The sequence below is a fragment of the Parus major genome, chromosome 6 (assembly GCF_001522545.3).
Source record: "Parus major isolate Abel chromosome 6, Parus_major1.1, whole genome shotgun sequence".
NCBI lineage: Eukaryota > Metazoa > Chordata > Aves > Passeriformes > Paridae > Parus > Parus major.
Window position 1 is genome coordinate 21,776,291 of NC_031775.1, and position 19,236 is coordinate 21,795,526.

The following is a 19,236-nucleotide window of genomic DNA, read 5'->3' on the forward strand; positions in this document are numbered from 1 at the left end:
GGCCGTGCCGTGGCCGTGCCGTGCCGGGCTGTGTTGAGCCGCGCCGAGTCGACATAAAGCGTGCGGAGCTGCGCTGGAGGTGTGCTGGGGCTATGCCAGGCCGCGTTGTGCTGTGCCTTACTGAGAAGGGCAAGGAAATTAGTGAAGAGTCTGGAGCTCGAGTCTTATGAGGAGTGCCTGAGTGAGCTGAGAGTGTTTAACCTGGAGAAAAGGCTGAGGGGTATCTTATCGCTGTCTACAACTGCCTTTGAAAGGAGGTTGCAGCCTGCTGGGAGTGGGCCTCTTCTCACAGGCAACCAGCGACAGGATGAGAGGATATAGTCTGGAGCTGTGCTAGGGGATGTTCAGGTTGGACATTAGTAAGAATTTCTTTACAGGAGGGTGATTAGATACTGGAAAAGACTAGCGAGGGAGGTGTTGGAGTCACAGTCCCTGCAGGTGTTTTAGGAAAGACTGAACCAGTGCCATGCTGTAGTTGACATGGTGGTATTTGGTCTTAGGTTGGACTCAGATGATCTCAGAAATATTTTCCCGCCTAATTAATTTTGTGATTCTGTGCTGTGCAACAGTGGGGGTGTGGTGCAGCACCCCAGGGAGCATGCAGGGAAATTCCATGGCAGTGCAGAGTGGCATTAGAGGGATGTGCAGGATGGTGCCATGGGGGCACAGCACAGTGTCAGGGTGCTGTGCTCTGCACACACAGAGGCTGCAGAGTAGTGCCCCTGTAGGAGTGCCTGCAGGGCAGCCTTCTGGAGGGTTGAGTAGGGCCCTACGGTGCTGTGCAGCACTATGCCACCCCGAGGAGAGGGTGCCAGGTGCTGTGGGGTGCACCACAAGTGGGGCAACCCAAAGCATGCAGGGTGATGAGTGAAGGAGCAGCCTGACTGCAGTGTTCGGCAGGGGCTGAGCCCTGGGCTCAGGGCTGCTGAAAGTCCAATTTTCCTGTTAAACATAAACCTGCCATGGCTCTCACCCAGCTGATTGCTCCTGTGGCCGTGGCAGGCATGCACTCAATGAGCAAGCAAAGCAGGATCATACTGAGTGGCCTTTTCCCCCTGCCCAGGCCTACACAAAGATGGCTACAGTTTCCCTTGACTTCAACATCGACTCCCCACGCTGGGACCAGAGCACCTTTGTGGGGCGCCTGAAGCACTTTCTCAACATCACCGACCCTCGGACAGTGCTGGTGCCGGAGGAGGAGCTGGACCGGGCCAAGGCCCTGGTGGAGGGCTGCAGGTGAGGGGCAGGGGTGCAGCTGGGGCAAGCACCGTCCCTGCATTCATGGCCATGCCAACCACAGTGCAGTGTTGCAGGGGGATGGAGGCAGTCATTCTCAAGGAGGTATGCTGTGATGTAACATCTGTTGCAGGTAGTTTTGGGGGGATTTCCCAGGCTTCTCCCAGGAGCCTCAAGCTGTGACATGCTTACTTCTCAAGAGATGTTTCCCCTGCCTTTCATGTGGTGCTCGGAGCTCTGTGCCTCGGCAGTGTCGGGTGCTGGTGGGACTGTGCAGCTTCCCCTGATGGTCTTTGGGCTTGCAGGGCTGGGCTGGTGCCACCAGGAAGCAGCCAGGAGCAGCTGCTCTATGCCAAGAAGCTGTACGACTCAGCTTTCCACCCTGACAGCGGTGAGAAGATGAACCTCATTGGGAGGATGTCCTTTCAGGTGCCAGGGGGCATGGCCATCACTGGCTGCATGCTCCAGTTCTATCGGTGAGCTCCTGGGTACACCAGGTTGGGGAAGCAGCCCTGACATCCCCCAGCCCCTCTCAAACTCCCTGGTGGCCAGAGCATGGCCAGGCTGCCTCCTCTGGGGCAGAGTGCTATCCAATGCATGCCCATGGCTGCTGTGCTTGCCTATGTGCTCAAGCCCAGTGTCTCTGGGCTCTGTCCCCAGAGCCCAGCCTGTGGTAGAAGCACCACAGATCCCGCTGGCCCCTGGCATGGCTGGTGATAGTCTCACCTCACCCTGAGCTCAGCGCCCCTGTAATGATTAATGCAACCAAATCCTACTTGGCTCCTGCTCTTGGTCTGTGGCCCATGGCAGTCTTTGGAACTGAGGACAAAATGTGCCCCTAGGCCAGGCTGCTTCAGCATCCCCAGCCCCTGCTGACAGCTCTATCCATTTCCCTTCTCCACCCCCTTTCATACCAAAGCATGCTTAGACCCACATCTCCAGCCCCACGTCAGTGTCCCTGAGACAACAGTAAAGACCCAGACACCCTTGTTCCCCAGAGCCACTTCTGTCCTCATGTGTCCCATCCTTGCTGCTTGCTCTGACAAAGGCTTATCTCAGCCCAGCAGAGGATGGCTGCCACCCTGCTGAGAGCCATCCCTCCCACCCCTGCCCAAGTGCCTTGCACAACTGAGCCCCCCCTTCCCTTGCTCCCCAGGGCAACCAGAACTCCTGGGATCATTTCCCAGCTCTGCCATTAGCTTGTCACTTTGCCACAGTTCTTGCCAAAGTTTCCCTATGGAATCACCATGATGAGTGGATTGCAGGCATCTTGGCTGTCTCCTTGCCAAACCTGGCCACGGGCACAGCCCAGGTGTCCCTGACAGCCCTTTAGTGCTCTCCTGGTCCCTTCCCTCCACAGGACAGTGCCTGCTGTGATTTTCTGGCAGTGGGTGAACCAGTCGTTCAATGCCTTTGTCAACTACACCAACCGCAACGCTGCTTCCCCCATCTCTCTGAGGTGAGCGGGCCCCACAGGATGGAGTGTGTCCATTTGATGCACCCCTGGATGCCCTGTAAAGACCCCTTATGCCGTGTCTTGGGCACAGAAGGAGCAGGGCTGAGTCAGAGTTGGTGATTCTGTTGTCTCCCTGTTGTCTCCCTTCACCCCAGGCAAATTGGGGTGGCTTATGTCACAGCCACAGGTGCAGCCCTGGCCACCGCAGTGGGACTCAACCTCTACACCAAGGTATGCCAGGCCAGGGCCAGGTGGGGCAGCTGGGCACATCCTGCTCTCCTGTGCTGATGCCAGCCTGTTTCCTGCAGCGAGCCCCTCCCTTGCTGGCCCGCTGGGTCCCATTTGCAGCTGTGGCTGCTGCCAACTGTGTCAATATCCCCATGATGCGGCAACAGTAAGTGTCACACGTGGCTGGGGCGCTTGAGGGACCCAGCTCCCTCCAAAGGCAAGTTGGGCTGCCTGGCCTTCCTGCCTTGGATTCCCATCCTGGGAGCTGGAGGGAGGTGAACTGGGGTCTGTGCATGTGCAGTGCTGTGTCTGTGGTGGAGGGTGCTGGGTAGGATAGCTCAGCCTCCACCTATAGCAGGAGGGGGATTTTTGGCTGAGGATAGCTGTTCTGGAATCTGTGCTGGAAGTTCCCTTGGACCCAAAGATCTGCATGTCATGAGAGAACCCCAGTCCATGATATAGTGATGCTGGGACACCCCAGTTGGGGGTCCTTGTGGTGACCTATGTCTGCTGCTTGGGGTTTCCCACAAGTCACGGCACAAGGAGCTCAGGTGCTGTGTGAGGGACTGTGCCCTGGCTCAGCTGCATATCCCAGGCAGTGTCTGTCCCTAGCACGGCCAGATCCTGCTTGCAGCTGTGCCCTGAAGATGGCAGCATCGGCTGAGCTGGGGACCACGCTGCCCCAGGGTGCTGGAGCCCCGTGTCCTGGGGGCAACCGGGGCTGCTGCGTACAGAGAACTCCCCTGGCATCCCCTTACCCCGTTGCTGTGTCCTCATGCTTTCCTGGCCATCCCATCCTCCACTCACAGCTGCCTGTGCCCTTCAGGGAGATCATCAACGGGATCACAGTGACAGATGAGAACAACAACGAGCTCGGATGCTCCAGGGTGAGTCTGAGGATGGGGATACGGGTTGGGGCATGGCGCTGCCGGGGCTCACCTGCTGATTTTGCTTGCAGAGGGCAGCAGTGAAGGGCATCGCGCAGGTTGTGGTCTCCAGGATCACCATGGCAGCACCAGGCATGAGTGAGTGTGGGGCAGGAGGGTGCACAACTGAACTTGGGGCTCTCCAGGACCCACCACTTTGCCCTCCCCTGCTTGAGTTTCCCTCATGAAGAAGAGGAAGGGTGGCCCTACATCCAGATGGCGTTTGCTCTCCTCATCCAGCCATTCCCATCAGATGCTGCCCAGCCCCCTCCATGCCAAACCACAGCCTGGGAGACAGGGGATGCTCCTATGGCAGTTTGGCCCCACAAGGATGCATCTCATGCTCTTTGGCCCTAGCCCCTCACCCTGCAGCCCAGCACCCACTCTGCTCCTGAGACCCTTGACATGCTGCAAGCCCAGAAGGAAGGACAGAACCATGAGGAGCACAGACCATGCTGCCTGGGTGATGGATGTGTGGGGGTCTTGTGTCAGGTCCTTGCTGTCGACAAACACCCAGTAGCCACCAGCATAACTAGCTGCTGCCATGGCCTCCAGGCGGATGGTCCTGCTGGGACAGCCCTGCAGGCTGGCTAGCAGGATAGCTGTTCTGGGATCTGGGCTGACCTTTGCTCTCTGTACCTAGTTATTTTGCCCATCATCATGGAGCGGCTGGAGAAATTCCCTTTCATGCAGGTGAGTGCATGTTTCTCCTGCCAGTGGGTTCTGTGGTGCCCCAGCCCTGCTTCCCAGCTGCTGATATGCTGGGGATCAAATGGGGAGTTGCAGAGCCTGGCTTGCTTTGCTCCCTACTTCAGTCATTGATGCACCAATGGCCTCTCAAGTCACATGAGGAGGCTGTGGGAGGGTGACAGGGTTTGGTGCACACCAGAGGGGTTGGGCATTCAGCCCTACTGAGGGGAGAAATCTGCTCACCCTGTGAGTGGGTCTTGTGGTGAGACCAGGAGCTCATTCCTGGCTCTTCTCTTGCAGCGGATCCGGGTTCTCCACGGGCCTCTGCAGGTGCTGCTCTGCGGGGGCTTGTAAGTATCTCACTGCTCAAATGCCTGTGAGTGCCTGGAGTACAGCTCCAAAGAGATGCTTCAAAAAATACCTCTTTCCCAGAAGGGATCGCAAATCTGCTTACCTTTGAGCTTGGGCTTCCCCCAGTTATTGGGAATCATGGGGTGTGAGCAGATCCTCTTGGGCTGAAATCCCTATGGCTGAAGGGCAAACAGGCTGGGATCCCCAAGACTAATGCTCTGCTCTTCTCTGTCCCACAGCCTCCTGTTCATGGTGCCAGCAGCTTGCGCCCTCTTCCCCCAGAGATGGTACCTGTTCCACTGTTTCCTCTCCTGCATGGGATCTCAGGAGCCTTCTTCCTCCCCTAGTCCTTCTCTGCCCATCCCAGGAAAAGCATGATGGGCACCCACCCTTCAACCCAAGGCAGTGCCTGCCTGTACACGCTGGTTCCCAGGGCAGCAGGAGAGCATATGGCTCCCCTGCTCTGTGAGCTCTGTGCTGGGAGTGACAGGACACCCAGCTCCATGGGCAGCTCTCTGCCTTCCAGCACTGGAAGGGGAAGGTGGTGGGTCTTGCCATGTGCCTGCAAGATCTCAGGGACTGTACAGGACCTCAAATGGCAATGGGGAGGGGAGGGTGGCTTGACTAGTGGTTGGGGAGAAGGATCATGGCTCTCAGTGTGTATCCCCCTCTCTCCACAGCTCCCTTGCACTGGCTGATCTTGAGGTGGAGCTGCGTGACAGTATCATGGCCAAGCATGGGGACAAAGTGCCTTACGTCTATTTTAACAAAGGACTGTGAATTGAGACTACCTCAGGAACCATTGCATCCCTCTGGCCTCCTGCCACCACCAATCCCATGTCCCCTGAGCAGGGTCAGAGGCACAGCCCAGTCCAGATCTGCTCCCCCACCCAGCACTTTCTCTGCAGCCTTCTTCCACTGTAGAATCAGGATCTGACTTTGTGTGTCCAGCTTGCAGCACTTTGGCTTGTCCTGAGCCATCCCCACCTGCTGCTGGCCATGTCTCAGCCTTGCCATGTCCCTCTTGCCCTGGGGGATGCCTGTGCTTCCTGTGCCTTCCTTTGGCCCAGCCTGTCTGGGCCTCACTGGGTTTGGCCCCAAGAGGCATGAGGCACTCTCCCTTGGGGCTCAGAGCACAGTTCTACCTCCAAAAGCAGATATCCTGCCATTGTACCAGCAACCAAACCACATTCCTGCCTTAAACTATCATAGTAGCCTCTTCCCAAGAGCTGGATCATGTCTTGGCAGGTGTGAAGGGACCTGCTCTCTCTGCACCACGAGAGTGAACATCCCAAAGTCCAAAGACCAATGCTTGGACTATGCATTCCTTGCTCTCAGGTTCAGGTTCTATTCACTCTGTGTTTGCCACCATCTAGGAAAGAAACAGCTAATTGTTTTAGCTCTAATTTTTTAATTCCTTTGAGCACTGTCACCCTTGTCCTATATCTCTTATCCCCACAGCAGAACCATGAAACTACAGCTTTAGGGAACAATTGTCTCTGTACCCCCTTGACATGGGGAAGAGGACACAGAAATCACAGAATTGTTAGGGTTGGAAGGACCTCTGGAGGTCATCTATTCCAGTCGCCCTGCTGTGGCAGGATCACTAGAGCAGGTTACACAGGAATGAATTCAGGTGAGTTTTGAGTATCTCCAGAGAGGGAGATTCCACAACCTGCCTGGGCAGCCTGTCCCAGTGCTTTGCCATAATCAGTGTAAAGAATTTCTTCCTCACAAGAGGTGGAACTTCTTGTGATTTAGTTTATGGCCATTGCTCCTTGTCCTGTCACTGGGCACCACTGAAAAGATATGCCCTTGGCACCTGCCTTTGAGACATTTATATGCATAGATGAGATCCCTTTCAGTCTTCTCCAGACTGAACAGGCCTGGCTCTACAGTCTCTCCTCATAAAAGACATTCCAAATCCCTCATCATCTTTGTGGCCCTTCACTGAACACTCTCCAGTAGCTCCTCTCTTCCTTGTCACAGAGCTGTCAGGACATTAATTCAGGCTCTGAATAGCATCACTGCAAACAACAGAGCAAGGTTGAAAAATAAATGTGGTAATTTTTAAAAAAGAGCTGTGGGTTGTGCTTCTGGCTGATCTCTGTTTCTGGTTTTCTGGGCTGGGCTTTTACATGGGTCTCATGCTTGCCTTGGAAGGGAAAGGTGTGGGCTTTGTGACTGACCAAACATCAGGGTGAGGGTGAGCAAAGGGACCAGGAGGAGGAGGAAGAGTGTAAGGAATGGCATGAGCTCTGAAATGCTTGGACATTCAATGACAGCCTTCCCCAAGAGGTTCTTGGGAGTGCGAAGTCCCATGGCAAGTGACAAAAGGTGATTGTCCTATGTTCACAGTGACACTTATCCTCTTGCAGGGCCCGGGAGGACACTGGGTGACCCTTCCTACACCCATGGGTGCTGTTTATCTTCATGGCCAGGCAGAGTTTCATGATGCTATCTTGGGTCTGCCATGAGGCCTCTCCCATCCCAAAGGAGAGCAGCTTGAGTGTGCTGCAGCCTAGTTTGGGGGAGAAAGGAGCCCAGATCCTGGACTAAAGCCCCGGCTTTCAATCAGTTGCATCCAGGCTCTCTGCTGATGAACATCCCTTGATGGGACAAGCGTGTTTCTAACAAAGCCACATGACGTGGCTGCTCTGAGAGCCCCATGGCCCAGTGGATGATCCATGCTTCTTCCTCCTCAGCAATACATGTCAGATCTCTAGGGCAGCAGCATTCTCACATCAGCCACATGCCTGAGTAGGGATATATTACCCATTCTGCTCCTTTAGAGAGGGCAGGCAAACCCAAAAGGTACTTCTTAAAGTGCCAAGCTGTATCCACAGCAGGTTTGCTTCTGCCAAAGCTGCAGTAGGCAAAGGATGATGTCTCCAACCACATGTAGCTACTGCTAGAAAGCTGTAGAAGAGCTCTGAAATAATTAATAGCCGAGCAGAAAGTAGGAAAACGTGTTCAAACTTGTATATCTATTCCCTGGTCATTATTAGATCTCTTGTTAAAGCACAATTAAAGTAATAGATAAGGACATGAAATGAAACAGATGTCGCTCCTGTTGGGAGTGGAGAGAAGCCACATGGAGACATCTCTGCTCCCTCCTTTTCTTAAGCCTCTTATCTCCGCTGCTCTTGTCCTACAGCCAAAACACCTGTGAGGACTTTTAGAAAAGTACCTGTAACAGTCTTTTGGGTCCAAGGTGCCTCTGGGCTTGGGAGCATGGCAATGTTAGTAAAATGATGTGCTGTAGCACCTGAAAACTTCCCATTCCCTGTTCTTGCTGTTCACCCTTCCTGCCTTGGCAGTTTGGAGAGGTCCTGGCAGGGCAGGGAGCTCTGTGGCCAGTGATGCTGGGACAGCACCCACATGAAGCCAAGCCTGGGACCACAGCAGCAAAGCCTCAGCTTTTTTTGCCACTCCCTTTTTCCTGTCCCTAGTTGTACTAGAGGGGCAATGGAACACAGAGACCCCCTGAAGTGCTATTGCCATCTCACATCAGCTCTTCCCCTGCCCTGGGGAGTGGGACATGGTGCAGTTTATTGCTTATGGACAGAGTAAAAGGTTTGCTTTGGGCTTGTAGTATTGGCAAGCCATCCTCAAGGCAGACCTTCCCTCCCGCCTCCCTGAGCTTATAGCAGTGGATTCCCTCTTCAGATCGACATGGATTTATGCCAGCTGACAGTTCAGCTCAGCAGGGTTTCTAGGTTTCTAGGTTGAAGCTGGAATCTCCCCCGAGGATTCAAATCATCTCAACAACTCACATCACTCTGGACATGGTCACTGCAGCCAGTGCCTGCCAGCCCTCCCCAAAACCACAGTAAGTCAGCAGCCTGCCTTGGTCTCACAGGAGAGCAGAGGAGCTGCTACAAAGCTGTGGCCAGCCTGGCCTCTACTTCCCATTGCAACAGGAAGGAAACCTCATTGCCGAGTCAGAGCCAGACGCATCCCTGCTTGGGAAGAGCAGAAAGTGTTAATTGCTCTCCAACAATGAGTCACACCTGATCTGGGCTTGTCCTGTGCTCCCGTGAACTCCATGCTTTCTCCCTGCTGTGCCTCTAATTTCAGGGCTAGCTGGGAAACAGGAATAAAGCTCCTTTAATAACTGTGTATGGCGGAAATATCAGTGTTCCAGCACGTTTACTTCAAATGACAAAATTGCTACGTTGGCCTGCAGCAGAGCCTGAGTAGGGGCTGAGGAGGCTGCTGGGCTTCTTCAAGCACTGAGAGTCCTACCTGGAGGGCTTGGCCAAGGGCTGGTGGAGGCCGGGATCTGGCTGCCACAGGAAGAGGAGTGAGCATGCTGAAGGTGTGATGGGTGAACGTCTGCTGGCCCACACCAACAGCAGGCAGGTGAGCTGATATGGATAGGAAAAACTCAGGGCAGGAGATAAGCTGCTAAATCAATTATTTTTTCTGCCCTTTCTTAATGTGTTATCTGAGTATCTGATGAACCTCATCGTGTCAATCCAGCATGAAGGTTGTCTGGCACGCTGGCAATGGCAGTGTAGAAACCTGCTGACACTGCCCCGGAAACATGGGCTGTCTCTCCGGAGCTGTGAATCAATGCCAAGTGCTGATGCCCCGACTCCTGCTGTGATCCTGCGGGATCACTACGTGGGGACATGCTGGGACATAGCCGCAGCGGGAGATCCTCTTCTCAATGCTGCTCATGTCTCCCAGTGGTGCTGGCACCAACACATCGCTATCCACTGGATGCCTCGAGTCCCGTGCTATGCCACTGCTGCCATGCCAGCACCCTCTCCATGCCGCACTTCCCGGTGTGTCCCAGCTCCGGGCGGGCTGCTGGGGTTTGGGACAATGTGAGTGCACTGGGGAGGAGGCTGAGCAAGGGTCATGCCGAGCAGGAGAGACCAGCTGAATGGAGGATGAGTGTCTGACGGCCACAGGGAGGCTGTGGCTGTGGAGGAGGATGCCTGTGAACCCTCTTTTCGCGGTGCGCAGTTGTGCTCACAGGGCTCCATTGCAGGGGTGAGTGTGTGCGTGCAGCCCTCACACCCCTCTCCAGACAGTTCCGCCACTCACAACATGGCGGCCAGAGTACTCCCGCAGGTTACCTCCGCTCTGTGCCACACTCAAGATGGCAACTCCCTGTGCGCAGACCCGCCCCTCCCGGTTTTACCCTAAGCGACATCGCGCTGAATCAATGGCAAGCCGAAAGCCGCGTCGGCCGCCCAATAGACGAGTGTCGAGGGCGGGTCCGGGCGCGGGGTGCCCCTGGGCTCCCGTCCCGGGCCGCAGTCGGGCCGGCGAGGCGGGAGCGGGGGGTGGGGGGGATGGCGAGGAGGCTCCGCGCCGCCATGGCCCTGCTGCTGCTCCAGGCCCTGCCCGAGGGGCTGCCCGCCGGCGCGGAGCCCGCCCAGGTATGGGGGGGCCGCTCGGGGGGCTCTGGGGTCGCGCCGTGCCGTGCCGGGGGCTGCGTCCCTGGGAAAGGGGGTGGCTGTGAGTGCGGGGGGCTGCGCCGGCCCTTGGGGCAGAGGGTCCGGCGGGGCTGACAGGGTGTCCATGAGGTGCCAGGGGGAAGAGGCTTTTGCGGGCCCGCCTAAGGTTTGGGGAGCCCCGTGACTTCAGTAAAGCTGCAGGAGATGGAGTGCCTTGGGTCTGGCGGTTCCTGTGTACCGTGGGGATGGAGAGGTGGTATAGGAATCCAGGCACGGGTGGCAGTGCCGCTTGCAGCGGCTTTGTGCGGCAGAGTGGCTGCAGGACGAAGGAGAAAGGTGTTGGACTGGACACCAAGGGAAAGGTGGCTGTAGTGAGGGCAGGAGGCTGGAGCTGGCAGGTGCACAGGGGCCTGCGGGTGGAGGTGCAGGTGGCTTTTGGGGGTGATGACTGGGAGCAAGGTGACCTGTGAAGGGACAGGGCTGAAGGAGGTTTGGAGTCAGCTGGAGGATGGCATTGGGGCAGCTGGCTAGAAGACGTGGGTCAGCAGGAAAGTGGGACAGGTGAGCTGGTCTTCTGCTGGCAGGAACAGTGGAGAAGGAGGTTCGGTGCAAACCTGTGGGCAGCGGGAAGGAAGAGGGAGCGTGTTTCAGCTGGGATGAGGGAAACCAGGCCTTGTCTTTGTAGGCTCTGACCACCTGGTTACTACTTTTGTCATGGTTGGAAAGGGTTTTAATGGAGTTGGCTCTCTCTTTTTCATCTCTTTACTCTGTTTCCTGTCTATATTGCAATATGTACTGTTCACATCTCCAGTGGTGGTCTTGAGTCCAGCAGTGTAGACACCTGTAACTTCTCCCACCTTGATGTGGGAGTCCACTCAGCAAGGACTGCACTCGGCTGAGCAACCTGTGTACAACCTGGATCTTATGATTCATGGAGTCAATGTGTCTTTTTCATCCCATGGAGAGCATGGATGGAATATGATGACTTCTGGTTTGATATGGTGTATTCTGTATAAACTACAAATTGCAGTTAGTATTTGTTGAAGGTCAGAGATAATGAGACGCAGATCTGTGACTGTAGGTCACAGGTGCCATGAAGTGCATTGTACTTAATGTCGCAGGGATGCAGATGGATGTGGCCTTCTGGAATGCGTCCACTAAAATACTTCTCAATACTTCCACAGAAGGAGGACGTGAGGAGTTTGTTTATGATTACAGATTACGAGTTCTTTTGAATTCTGTTTTTTGCTTTTCAAGGTGTTGAGAGTACCAGATCAACTTTAAAAGCTGTGTAATTATTGTTGGTAGAGCCATCCCAAATCCCTTTCAGCCACACTGAGGCTAAAGCTTGGCTGTTGCTGCCCTAGGGAGCCAGATGCAGGATTGTGTTGAACTGTGTGCTTTTCACATTGTCTCAACTGCCTTTAATAGATGGAAGTCCTGGTGCTTGTTCTATTTCACCCTCAGGCTGAGGTATATAAGCTAAACATAAACAAGCACATCTCAGAACCATTTTGCTCTCTTGGTTGTTGTGGTACCCAGCTGTGAGCAGTGGTCAGGTGGAAGGATTATCTGTATGGTAGCTGTGAGTCTCTACAACCCTATACATGCTAATAAAAATGTCATACTGCTCTGAAGACTACGTAAGATGCTCCCTGCCTCAGACAGTTTATACAGTAGTCAAATGAATAGGAAGTAGGAAAGGAAGAAAGAAAAAAGGAGGAGGGCATGGAAGCAATTGTACATCTGGATTGCATGTGGAATAGTGGCATTTGTGACTTGTGGATATACTCTCTAGTCAGTGCACCAGAAATAATCCTAAAATAACATGTCTTGAGTGGTACAATACATGAAGTGGGGGAGAACAGCTTTGGCTGCCTACGTTTTCTTTAAGAGCACTTGGATAGGGATGCATCTTTTACTCATTTCCTTTCCATAGTTTGTCTATATAAAACTTGCACAGCTTTTTTTAGATCTTAAATGTACACTCTGTCTATCAAAAGGCTGGTATTATCTCACTGCACACTAGAGATTGACAGCTGCCCACTCAAGAACCAGAGTGGTAATGTAGGATCTTGAGAAATTAGCGTGTAACAAAACTTCATCTGGTTTGGTGTTGCCTTAGAGCCTGATTCATCAGAACCAGTGAGTTCATAGAGATCTGCAGCGGGGCAGTGCTGGACTTGGAGGATCTCTGCACCAAAGGTTCCTGTGTTCCTCCCTGAAACCCTGACAGCATTTGTCTCTTGTCCTCTCCAGAGTGCTGTTGCCCTTGCTGCCTCTGGTGACTGCTGCCTACTTCCACATACCTTGCAGACATTTGCTATGTCCTGAATGCTTCTGCTGTCAGGGGAGCTTCTTGCTCAGGGTCTGTGCCCCCTCGCCTGGAAAAACTGTACCACAGACCCAGTGGTCTAAGGCTGGGCTGCAAGAAATGTGTCCTTTAAATAATTCAGGAGGTGGAGCTGTACTGCATAGCACTGAACAAACATTCAGGAGAACACACTGTGCTCTACAGGAGTGTCTGATTTTTCAGGTTAAAATAAGTCCAGGCTGCCCAGGATCATCAAAGGCGGTGGATCATGGAGAAAATGACGAGCTATTATATTATCTTCTATCCCAAGTCCAAGTTTATCTGTCTCCATGATTATTCATTGCAGTTTCACTTGTAATCAGAACACAAAACTTTGTTAACTCGAGTGAAAGCATTTATTAGTAGATTACAGGCAGAAGTATTCCAATTATGTTGTAATAAAATCAGGATAAACATCACAGGAAGAATAAATCTAGCTGTGTTCAGTAGCAGCTGTAGAAGTAGAGTCTTAGCAGCACACCTTAGCTATGTGCTCTGTCTCAGTTTGAGGCAGAAGGAAATAAGAAATTAATATATTTCAAAATAAACTGGATAAAATTTGTAATGAAAAACTTCAAACATTAATCATTTTTCTATCAGTTTGTCTCTACAGGGCAGAATAAAGGTTATTTGACCGTCTCAACTATCTGTCTGCTTCCCATGCCTGCAGCTTAATTATCACATAGTTTTGTCAACTGTCGTTTTCTTTAAAAACAAGAGATTTAAGTGAATGTTAACTATGTGACAAGTCTGTGGAATCCATCTTTCTCTAATAAGGTGGTTTTGAGCCAAAATCAGGCAGAAGCATGTTCTTCTTGAAGACCGATTTCATCCCAAATTAAAGAGTTTGCTTGAAGTACTGTGAATTGAGGCATGATTCATCATATGTGACAAAGAGGACAGATCCTTGCTTTAAGGAATAACTCAGCGTGACTGTCACTGTGGCTAACACCCCTGTAACACGAAGTTTCTGTCCAAGGCTGTGACCACAGCTCTGATTGCACCACCATGGAGCTACCACACTTTATCCAAGGCTTTGGCTGGATTCACACCCTTTCAGAGCATCACTTCAGATAGTCTGTGAACTGAACAGCAAAGTTTCAATTCTCATGTAACAGGCTTCTCGTCTGTAAGTTCAAAACAACGGTTTTTATTAAGGTAAAGGTCATTAGTTACAATTGCATTTCTGTGTCTCCTGAAATGCATCAGGTTCCTTATGGAGGAGAGCTGCTTGTGTAACCATGGGATGTATTTTGTCTGCCATATCTTTGTCTGTGACTCTTGGTTTTTTGGCTTGCTAATATCCACAATTTTGGCAGGAGGCAGCAGAGATCAAAGTATGTGGTGTACTTGCTCAGAACAAGAACCTCTAAATAACTGCAGGCTGGGTTAAGGACTGTTCTTTCTGTGATGATTATACCACTGTGAACTCCAGTGTCTTATCTGTATAGCACACTTTCTTGCTGATTGAATTTTGTTTGTGAGTTGCACTCATAATTACACAAAACACTGTAAGACTTTCAACTTGCATCTTGCTGCTGGGCAGCAGATGGAAAGCCTGGTCTGAAAGTGTCCAGTGAACCCTGGGGAGGAGAGTGGCAGATTTCTTCATGAAGTCAAGGCATCTCTCTGACTGGGACCGATCATTGCCTTTCTGAGAACTTCCCTGCCACCCTGCAAATATTAGTTAACAAAAATATAGCACCTCTTTAAGAATAAACTACATCAACTGTTGTATAGTTATTGATGTGCCAGAAGGGAGCTTGGAAGGTTTAATCTGCCAGAGTTGTTTTGGTATGGTTGGGGATTTTTGCATCCTCCCAGCCTGATGGGCCAGGTTAGCCACATCTGGCCAGTGGGAGCATCCAGTACTGAGTGTCCCTGAGCAGTGGCTCTGCTGTGTGAGGTGCTGCTCTGCAGCAGGGATCCTGCCCAAAGTGGTGATCTGCCATTGGCCTTTTTAGGCAGAGGATGGATGCACTCGGTGTTTGGCCATATTTCAACAGAAGTTATTCAGACCTGGCTAAAACACCCACTGAACTCTCACTTTGATTCCCAGAGGTGTTGCTCCTCTAAGTATCTTCAACAGCTGCTTTTCTGCTGACAAAAATAGAAACTGCTCTTTTATATGGCTCTGTCAGCCTGTATTAACTTGGTGTTATGTTGACATTCACCTTCGTCTTTCTGTGGTATTAGAAAGGCACTAATGTTGGTAATAGTTTGTGTTTCTTTATGATCTTCCATATGGCCATCCTCTGAGCTAATGGACAATATATATTTAGTAAATGCAAACTGCCCACCGTTCCTTTTTGCCTTTGTTTTTCCCTTTAAGTCACATTGGGAGGATTGGCAGGATTGAACAGACTTTTGCTTGTGGCAAAAAGCTATCATTGGGCTAATGATCCTGTGGCCTACTTTTCCAGGCAGTGCTGTTGATGTGCCCTGTGGTTGTGGCTGTGCCTATGCAAAGGTCTCCTTGTCAGGCATGTCCAATTTCAGTATGCTGAGCTGCACATGGCCTTTTGTTCTGTCTCCTTACATGTGTTTGGCACCAGGTTTGGGGATATTCCTCTGATCTGAGCTGCCCTTCTTTACAGGGTAAGAGTTTACCCTTTCTGGTTAGCTGCATAGGAATCCTCTGAGTTTGTTAATGCATGTAACTGATGACTATAGCTCTTACACAGTCCTGTCTTGCATTTGTTTCAGGGGGTTCATGAATCCAAGGCAAGCAGGTAAGCTGTGCTGCTGTTTTTGCAGTGTGTGGGAAAGTCCTTTACAGCATGTCAGAAATCTTAAAATCTGTCTCTGAGGCAGAGCTGGTGACAGTCCTGGAAGGGCCATTAGTCATGGCAAGGCAGAAATGCTCATTGCACATTGCAGGACAACCTAATTATGCCAGGTTTTGGTCTGTGCTTCTGAGTCAGAAGTAAAAGAGCTCACAGTAAGGGATAGTATTCTTCTGTGAGTTCATTGAGAGATGCTGACTGGAAAGTTGGATCCCTCATTCCCCGGCTGTCTTGTGTGATTAAAAAGCCCATGGCTAAGAAGAGGCATTTTGAGATACCAACACCTGGGTGCTGTGGCAATGGAGCTCTGACAGGTCACTGTGTGGCTGGGCCTGTGAAGAGTGCACATAACAAACGTGCCTGAAATAACAGCTGGCTGGAGAGGGCAGGGTTGCCAAGCAGGAATTGCATGCCCCTACCTTGCTTGTTAAAAGAAGTGTGTTGGTGTGGCAGTCACAAATGAAGCTTTTTCCATGATTTCAGCAGCAGACACTGTTTGACTGCAAAGGAAGGCTCAAGGTGTTGCAGAGAACTGCTGTTTATCTGCTTGGACAAGGAAAAGCTTGATTCTTCTCTAATGATGTGATTATCAGCGGGATCACCACCTCCAATATTATTTTTAGATGACAGCTGTGGTCTGTGCAACTGTAACAGAGCACTTTGCATGCAGGGGTTTGCTAGGTGAAAAGTGAGGGAGGTAATGGTGGCAGACTGATACAGCTGGACAAACCATTTAATGCCAGTGTGGCCAATGCTCCCTGGCATGCTGTGCCCTAAATAACACCTGCAGATAGAAGGCAGAGATTGTATTTAGTGTGGAGGAAGCTTGTGGTGCTGTTTATTTGCAAGCCTTCTCTGCTGGGCCAGTATCCATCCAGCTTGGATAGCCCAAAATTGGTCTAAACTGGCCAGAGAAAAAAAGGATGTGAGAACTGGGTTGTGTAGGAGATTCAGATCCAGTTTTCTGACAGTTCCTTCTTTCCAAGCAGTTTTAAACTGGCATATTGTAAACAAAATCCAAACACTGACAGTGCACAGGAAGCTTATGAGGAAGTGTCTGAGAGGAGGACCCTCAGTGCAGATCCCAAGGGGACAGAGCTTTGGCCAGCTGCATTTTAAGTGGCATCTTGCTGACAATGGGTTGCAGAGTTGTAGGTGGGTATCCAAGCAGCTACCAGGGCTGCCAAGTTGCAGGGTGACAGATTTAGGGAGTAAGAGACAACAGGGACCTTAGGAAAGATCTGCTAGCAATAAAGAGGATTTCCCCTTCTTTCCTCTGAATTCTTTCCCATTACTATAAGGTGGAAGTTTGTTACTTCTAGTTGTGATGTATTTTTCTTGCATCTCTAGTTTTGGTGTGTGCAAGGCAGTAAAAAATAGTTCAGAGGCAACTCAAGTGGAAGTTCATGGGGTTTGGTTTTTGGGTTTGGGGTTTTTGTGTTTGGGTTTGGTTTTTGGTGGGTTTGTTTTTTGTTTGTTTGTTTTGTTGCTTGTGGGGATTTTTTTTTTGAGATATGGGAGGGAACATGGGAAAAGCTGAAACTAACTGTCTCTTGGCTCTACTTCAGGCTGAGGGAGCTTGTCAAGATACTGACATTTGCTAAGTGTCCTGGAGAGGGAGAGAGAGTGACTTGAGCAGGAAAATGGATTTTGTTAATGAAAGAAGATAGTTCACAGAAGAAGGTGAGCTTTGTGTAATTATCAGTGTCCATCTCCCCATTTTGAAGCTACTGACCAACTTGAATGACATTTGATAGGAAGATACTTCAAAGATGCATGAAATGTCAACAGAATTCCTGAAGACAGATAGGCATAGAGACACCTTAAAAACCAAACAAACAGGAAATCACTGAATAAGAAGCACCGGGAAGTTTGTGAGTTGGATTGACTGACTTGATACATGCCCTACCTCTTACCAGAGCCTCCCTTGGAGCTCACAGTTTGTGAGCCTGCAAAGTCAGCCTTGTGGAACACACTTATGGGAGGTCAGCTCTAGTGGTTACAAAGCTACTTTTATATTTCATTTTGTCTCCCGCTGGCTGAAGAACAAACTGAAGGTGAAAACGTTGATAAGCTGTAGACACAGCTATGAAGGGTGTGTTTTGCCAGGAATCTCACCAGCCATCCTGAGCTTTCCCCAAGTAAAAGGTGTCAAGTGTTCCTTTGGAAGCAGGGAAGACACTTGACCATTAATGACTCACCTGCGGATAGTGCAAAGGCTTTTTAGTGAGCAGAACTGATTCACTCTTTTCTCTTGTGTCCAGCACACAGATATGACCAGCAGGTCAGGTACTGTTGTCCACAAGAGATCTTTTTTTTTTAACTTATTGTGGAATCAGAGCTCATAATCAAGACAGTCTCAGAAAATGTGTCCAGTCAAACAATGGTATAATTGTGGCAGCCACACCAGAGGCCTGATAAAGAGTGCAAAATAGGCAGAAGTCCTCTCCCTTGCTAAGTTCTGTATTCCTCACTCTTTGTAATAAGCTTTTTATTTGTTTACAATGTCTCAGAAGTTGCTTGTTTTTTAAAAAACCTCTTTCTCTGTTTGGGATCTTCTTTAAATCCCAGATGGTGGATGACTGCCAACGGGAACCCATGGGAGCTGCATGTCTTCTGTCTCCAGCAGAAGATCAGGCTATCCTGTTGCATAAATTATCCTGTGTGACAGCCATGCCACTGGTGATGGGCAGAAAAATCTGTCCCACAGAGCTAGCAGTTGGTAAAAGCACCTTTTAGAGCTGAGCTAAACAAGAATTGAGAGTGACTGGTGTGAAATGAAAGGGTTAAATGGGGACTGAGATCATAATTAGCCAGGAGGTAAGGGAAGAGCTGGAGGAGGTGGTGGGCATAGTAGAGGGATGTTGTAAACACTGAACAAAACCTTTGAAGAAGGCAGAATCTTCAAGGCCACAACACTGGGCTGACTTCATCACATCCTGTGTATCAATTGTAACTGTAGAATTACCAAACTTGCCTCTCTTCTTGGGGGAAGGAAATAAATTTCTTCAGATATGGTCTGAAAGACCTTTACTTGGCATGCATGTAACTACCTGAATGCATGTGAAAGTCATGACTCATGTCTGTGTCTCCTGTGTGATGAATTCCTCCTTTTTTTTAGTGGTTGCTTCATTTGTTGTTAGCAGACTGCTTTTCAAACAGTGAATGCCGAAGAGGAGGAGGAGGGTTATGCCTTTGTAGTGTTGTCTTCAAATTACCTTGTCATTTTGACTTCTGTCTTTTTAGAAGATGCAAACTTCACAAACAGCTTGCATTTGACTCTCCAGCCTCCTGTGATCTGCAGCTTAGATAAAACAGGCTTGCAGACATCTGTCATTGCTGATTGTCTCCATTTACTGACACTTAGCAATTGGACTCCAACAGAGTTTATCTTAAATCGCTGTGTCAAAAATAAGAGCTCTTATTTTCCTCTACTTTTTTCCTAGCTGTATTGTTTTCTTTTTGTCTCATTGTTTTGCTCCTTTTTCCTACTCATCTCACTAGGAATTTTTGCATCTCACATACTTGGTTATTAATATCACTCTCATGTTTGTGGCTCATTGTTTTTACTGAGGTTCTTACTTTTCTGCTTGTTGTATCTCTACTTTCCAGAGTCTGTGATCATACTAAACCAGTGGTTAGGCTGTTAAAACAGGAGTTGGGAGATTTTTTCTCCTCAGACCTATTTTGTGCTCTTAGGCCCATCAGTTGACTGCAAAGGCCAAGGATCGTCCTGCCAAAGATTAATTCAGAAGGTCTGAAGCAACCATTATCTTTTCTAAAACATGCAGTCTGC

At 50.4% G+C, this 19,236-nt stretch overlaps 2 protein-coding genes across 6 annotated transcripts in view; both read left to right on the forward strand.

Annotated features, from left to right (window-relative positions):
• Positions 1–6,967, forward strand: SFXN2 (sideroflexin 2). Of its 3 annotated transcripts, none has more exons than XM_015633876.2 (12): positions 1–79; positions 1,064–1,236; positions 1,542–1,712; positions 2,597–2,695; positions 2,848–2,923; positions 3,001–3,086; positions 3,747–3,807; positions 3,879–3,945; positions 4,490–4,539; positions 4,837–4,886; positions 5,127–5,174; positions 5,568–6,967. In XM_015633876.2, exons 2-12 carry the CDS (start codon positions 1,076–1,078, stop codon positions 5,665–5,667), a joined length of 969 nt encoding a protein of 322 aa, XP_015489362.1. In that variant the 5' UTR covers positions 1–79; positions 1,064–1,075; the 3' UTR covers positions 5,668–6,967. The 3 variants fall into 3 exon arrangements, with proteins under 3 accessions (XP_015489362.1, XP_015489364.1, XP_015489363.1); XM_015633877.3 differs by lacking the exon at positions 1–79 and adding an exon at positions 107–348 and having other exon boundaries at positions 5,568–5,750; XM_015633878.3 differs by lacking the exon at positions 5,127–5,174 and having other exon boundaries at positions 4,837–4,866; positions 5,568–5,691.
• Positions 6,968–10,038: 3,071 nt separating this feature from the next.
• Positions 10,039–19,236, forward strand: part of WBP1L (WW domain binding protein 1 like) — a 59,064-nt gene continuing 49,866 nt past the window's right edge. For 2 of the 3 annotated variants that reach the window (XR_004498172.1, XM_019007258.1), the window contains exon 1: positions 10,039–10,283. Coding sequence is in view for 2 of the 3 variants with exons in the window: in XM_019007258.1 (XP_018862803.1) it covers positions 10,067–10,283 (217 nt within the window). In the remaining variant the exon portion in view is untranslated. The remainder of the gene's footprint in view (positions 10,284–19,236) is intronic. The other variant, XM_015632994.3, reaches the window with a different exon arrangement.

Excerpts from the sequence above, each read along its gene's own strand:
- SFXN2 (XM_015633876.2), top strand. The coding sequence starts at position 1,076 with ATGGCTACAGTTTCCCTTGACTTCAACATCGACTCCCCACGCTGGGAC. Across the intron at positions 4,540-4,836 it reads AGAAATTCCCTTTCATGCAG|CGGATCCGGGTTCTCCACGG; the intron begins GTGAGTGCATGT and ends CTTCTCTTGCAG. Across the intron at positions 4,887-5,126 it reads GTGCTGCTCTGCGGGGGCTT|CCTCCTGTTCATGGTGCCAG; the intron begins GTAAGTATCTCA and ends TCTGTCCCACAG.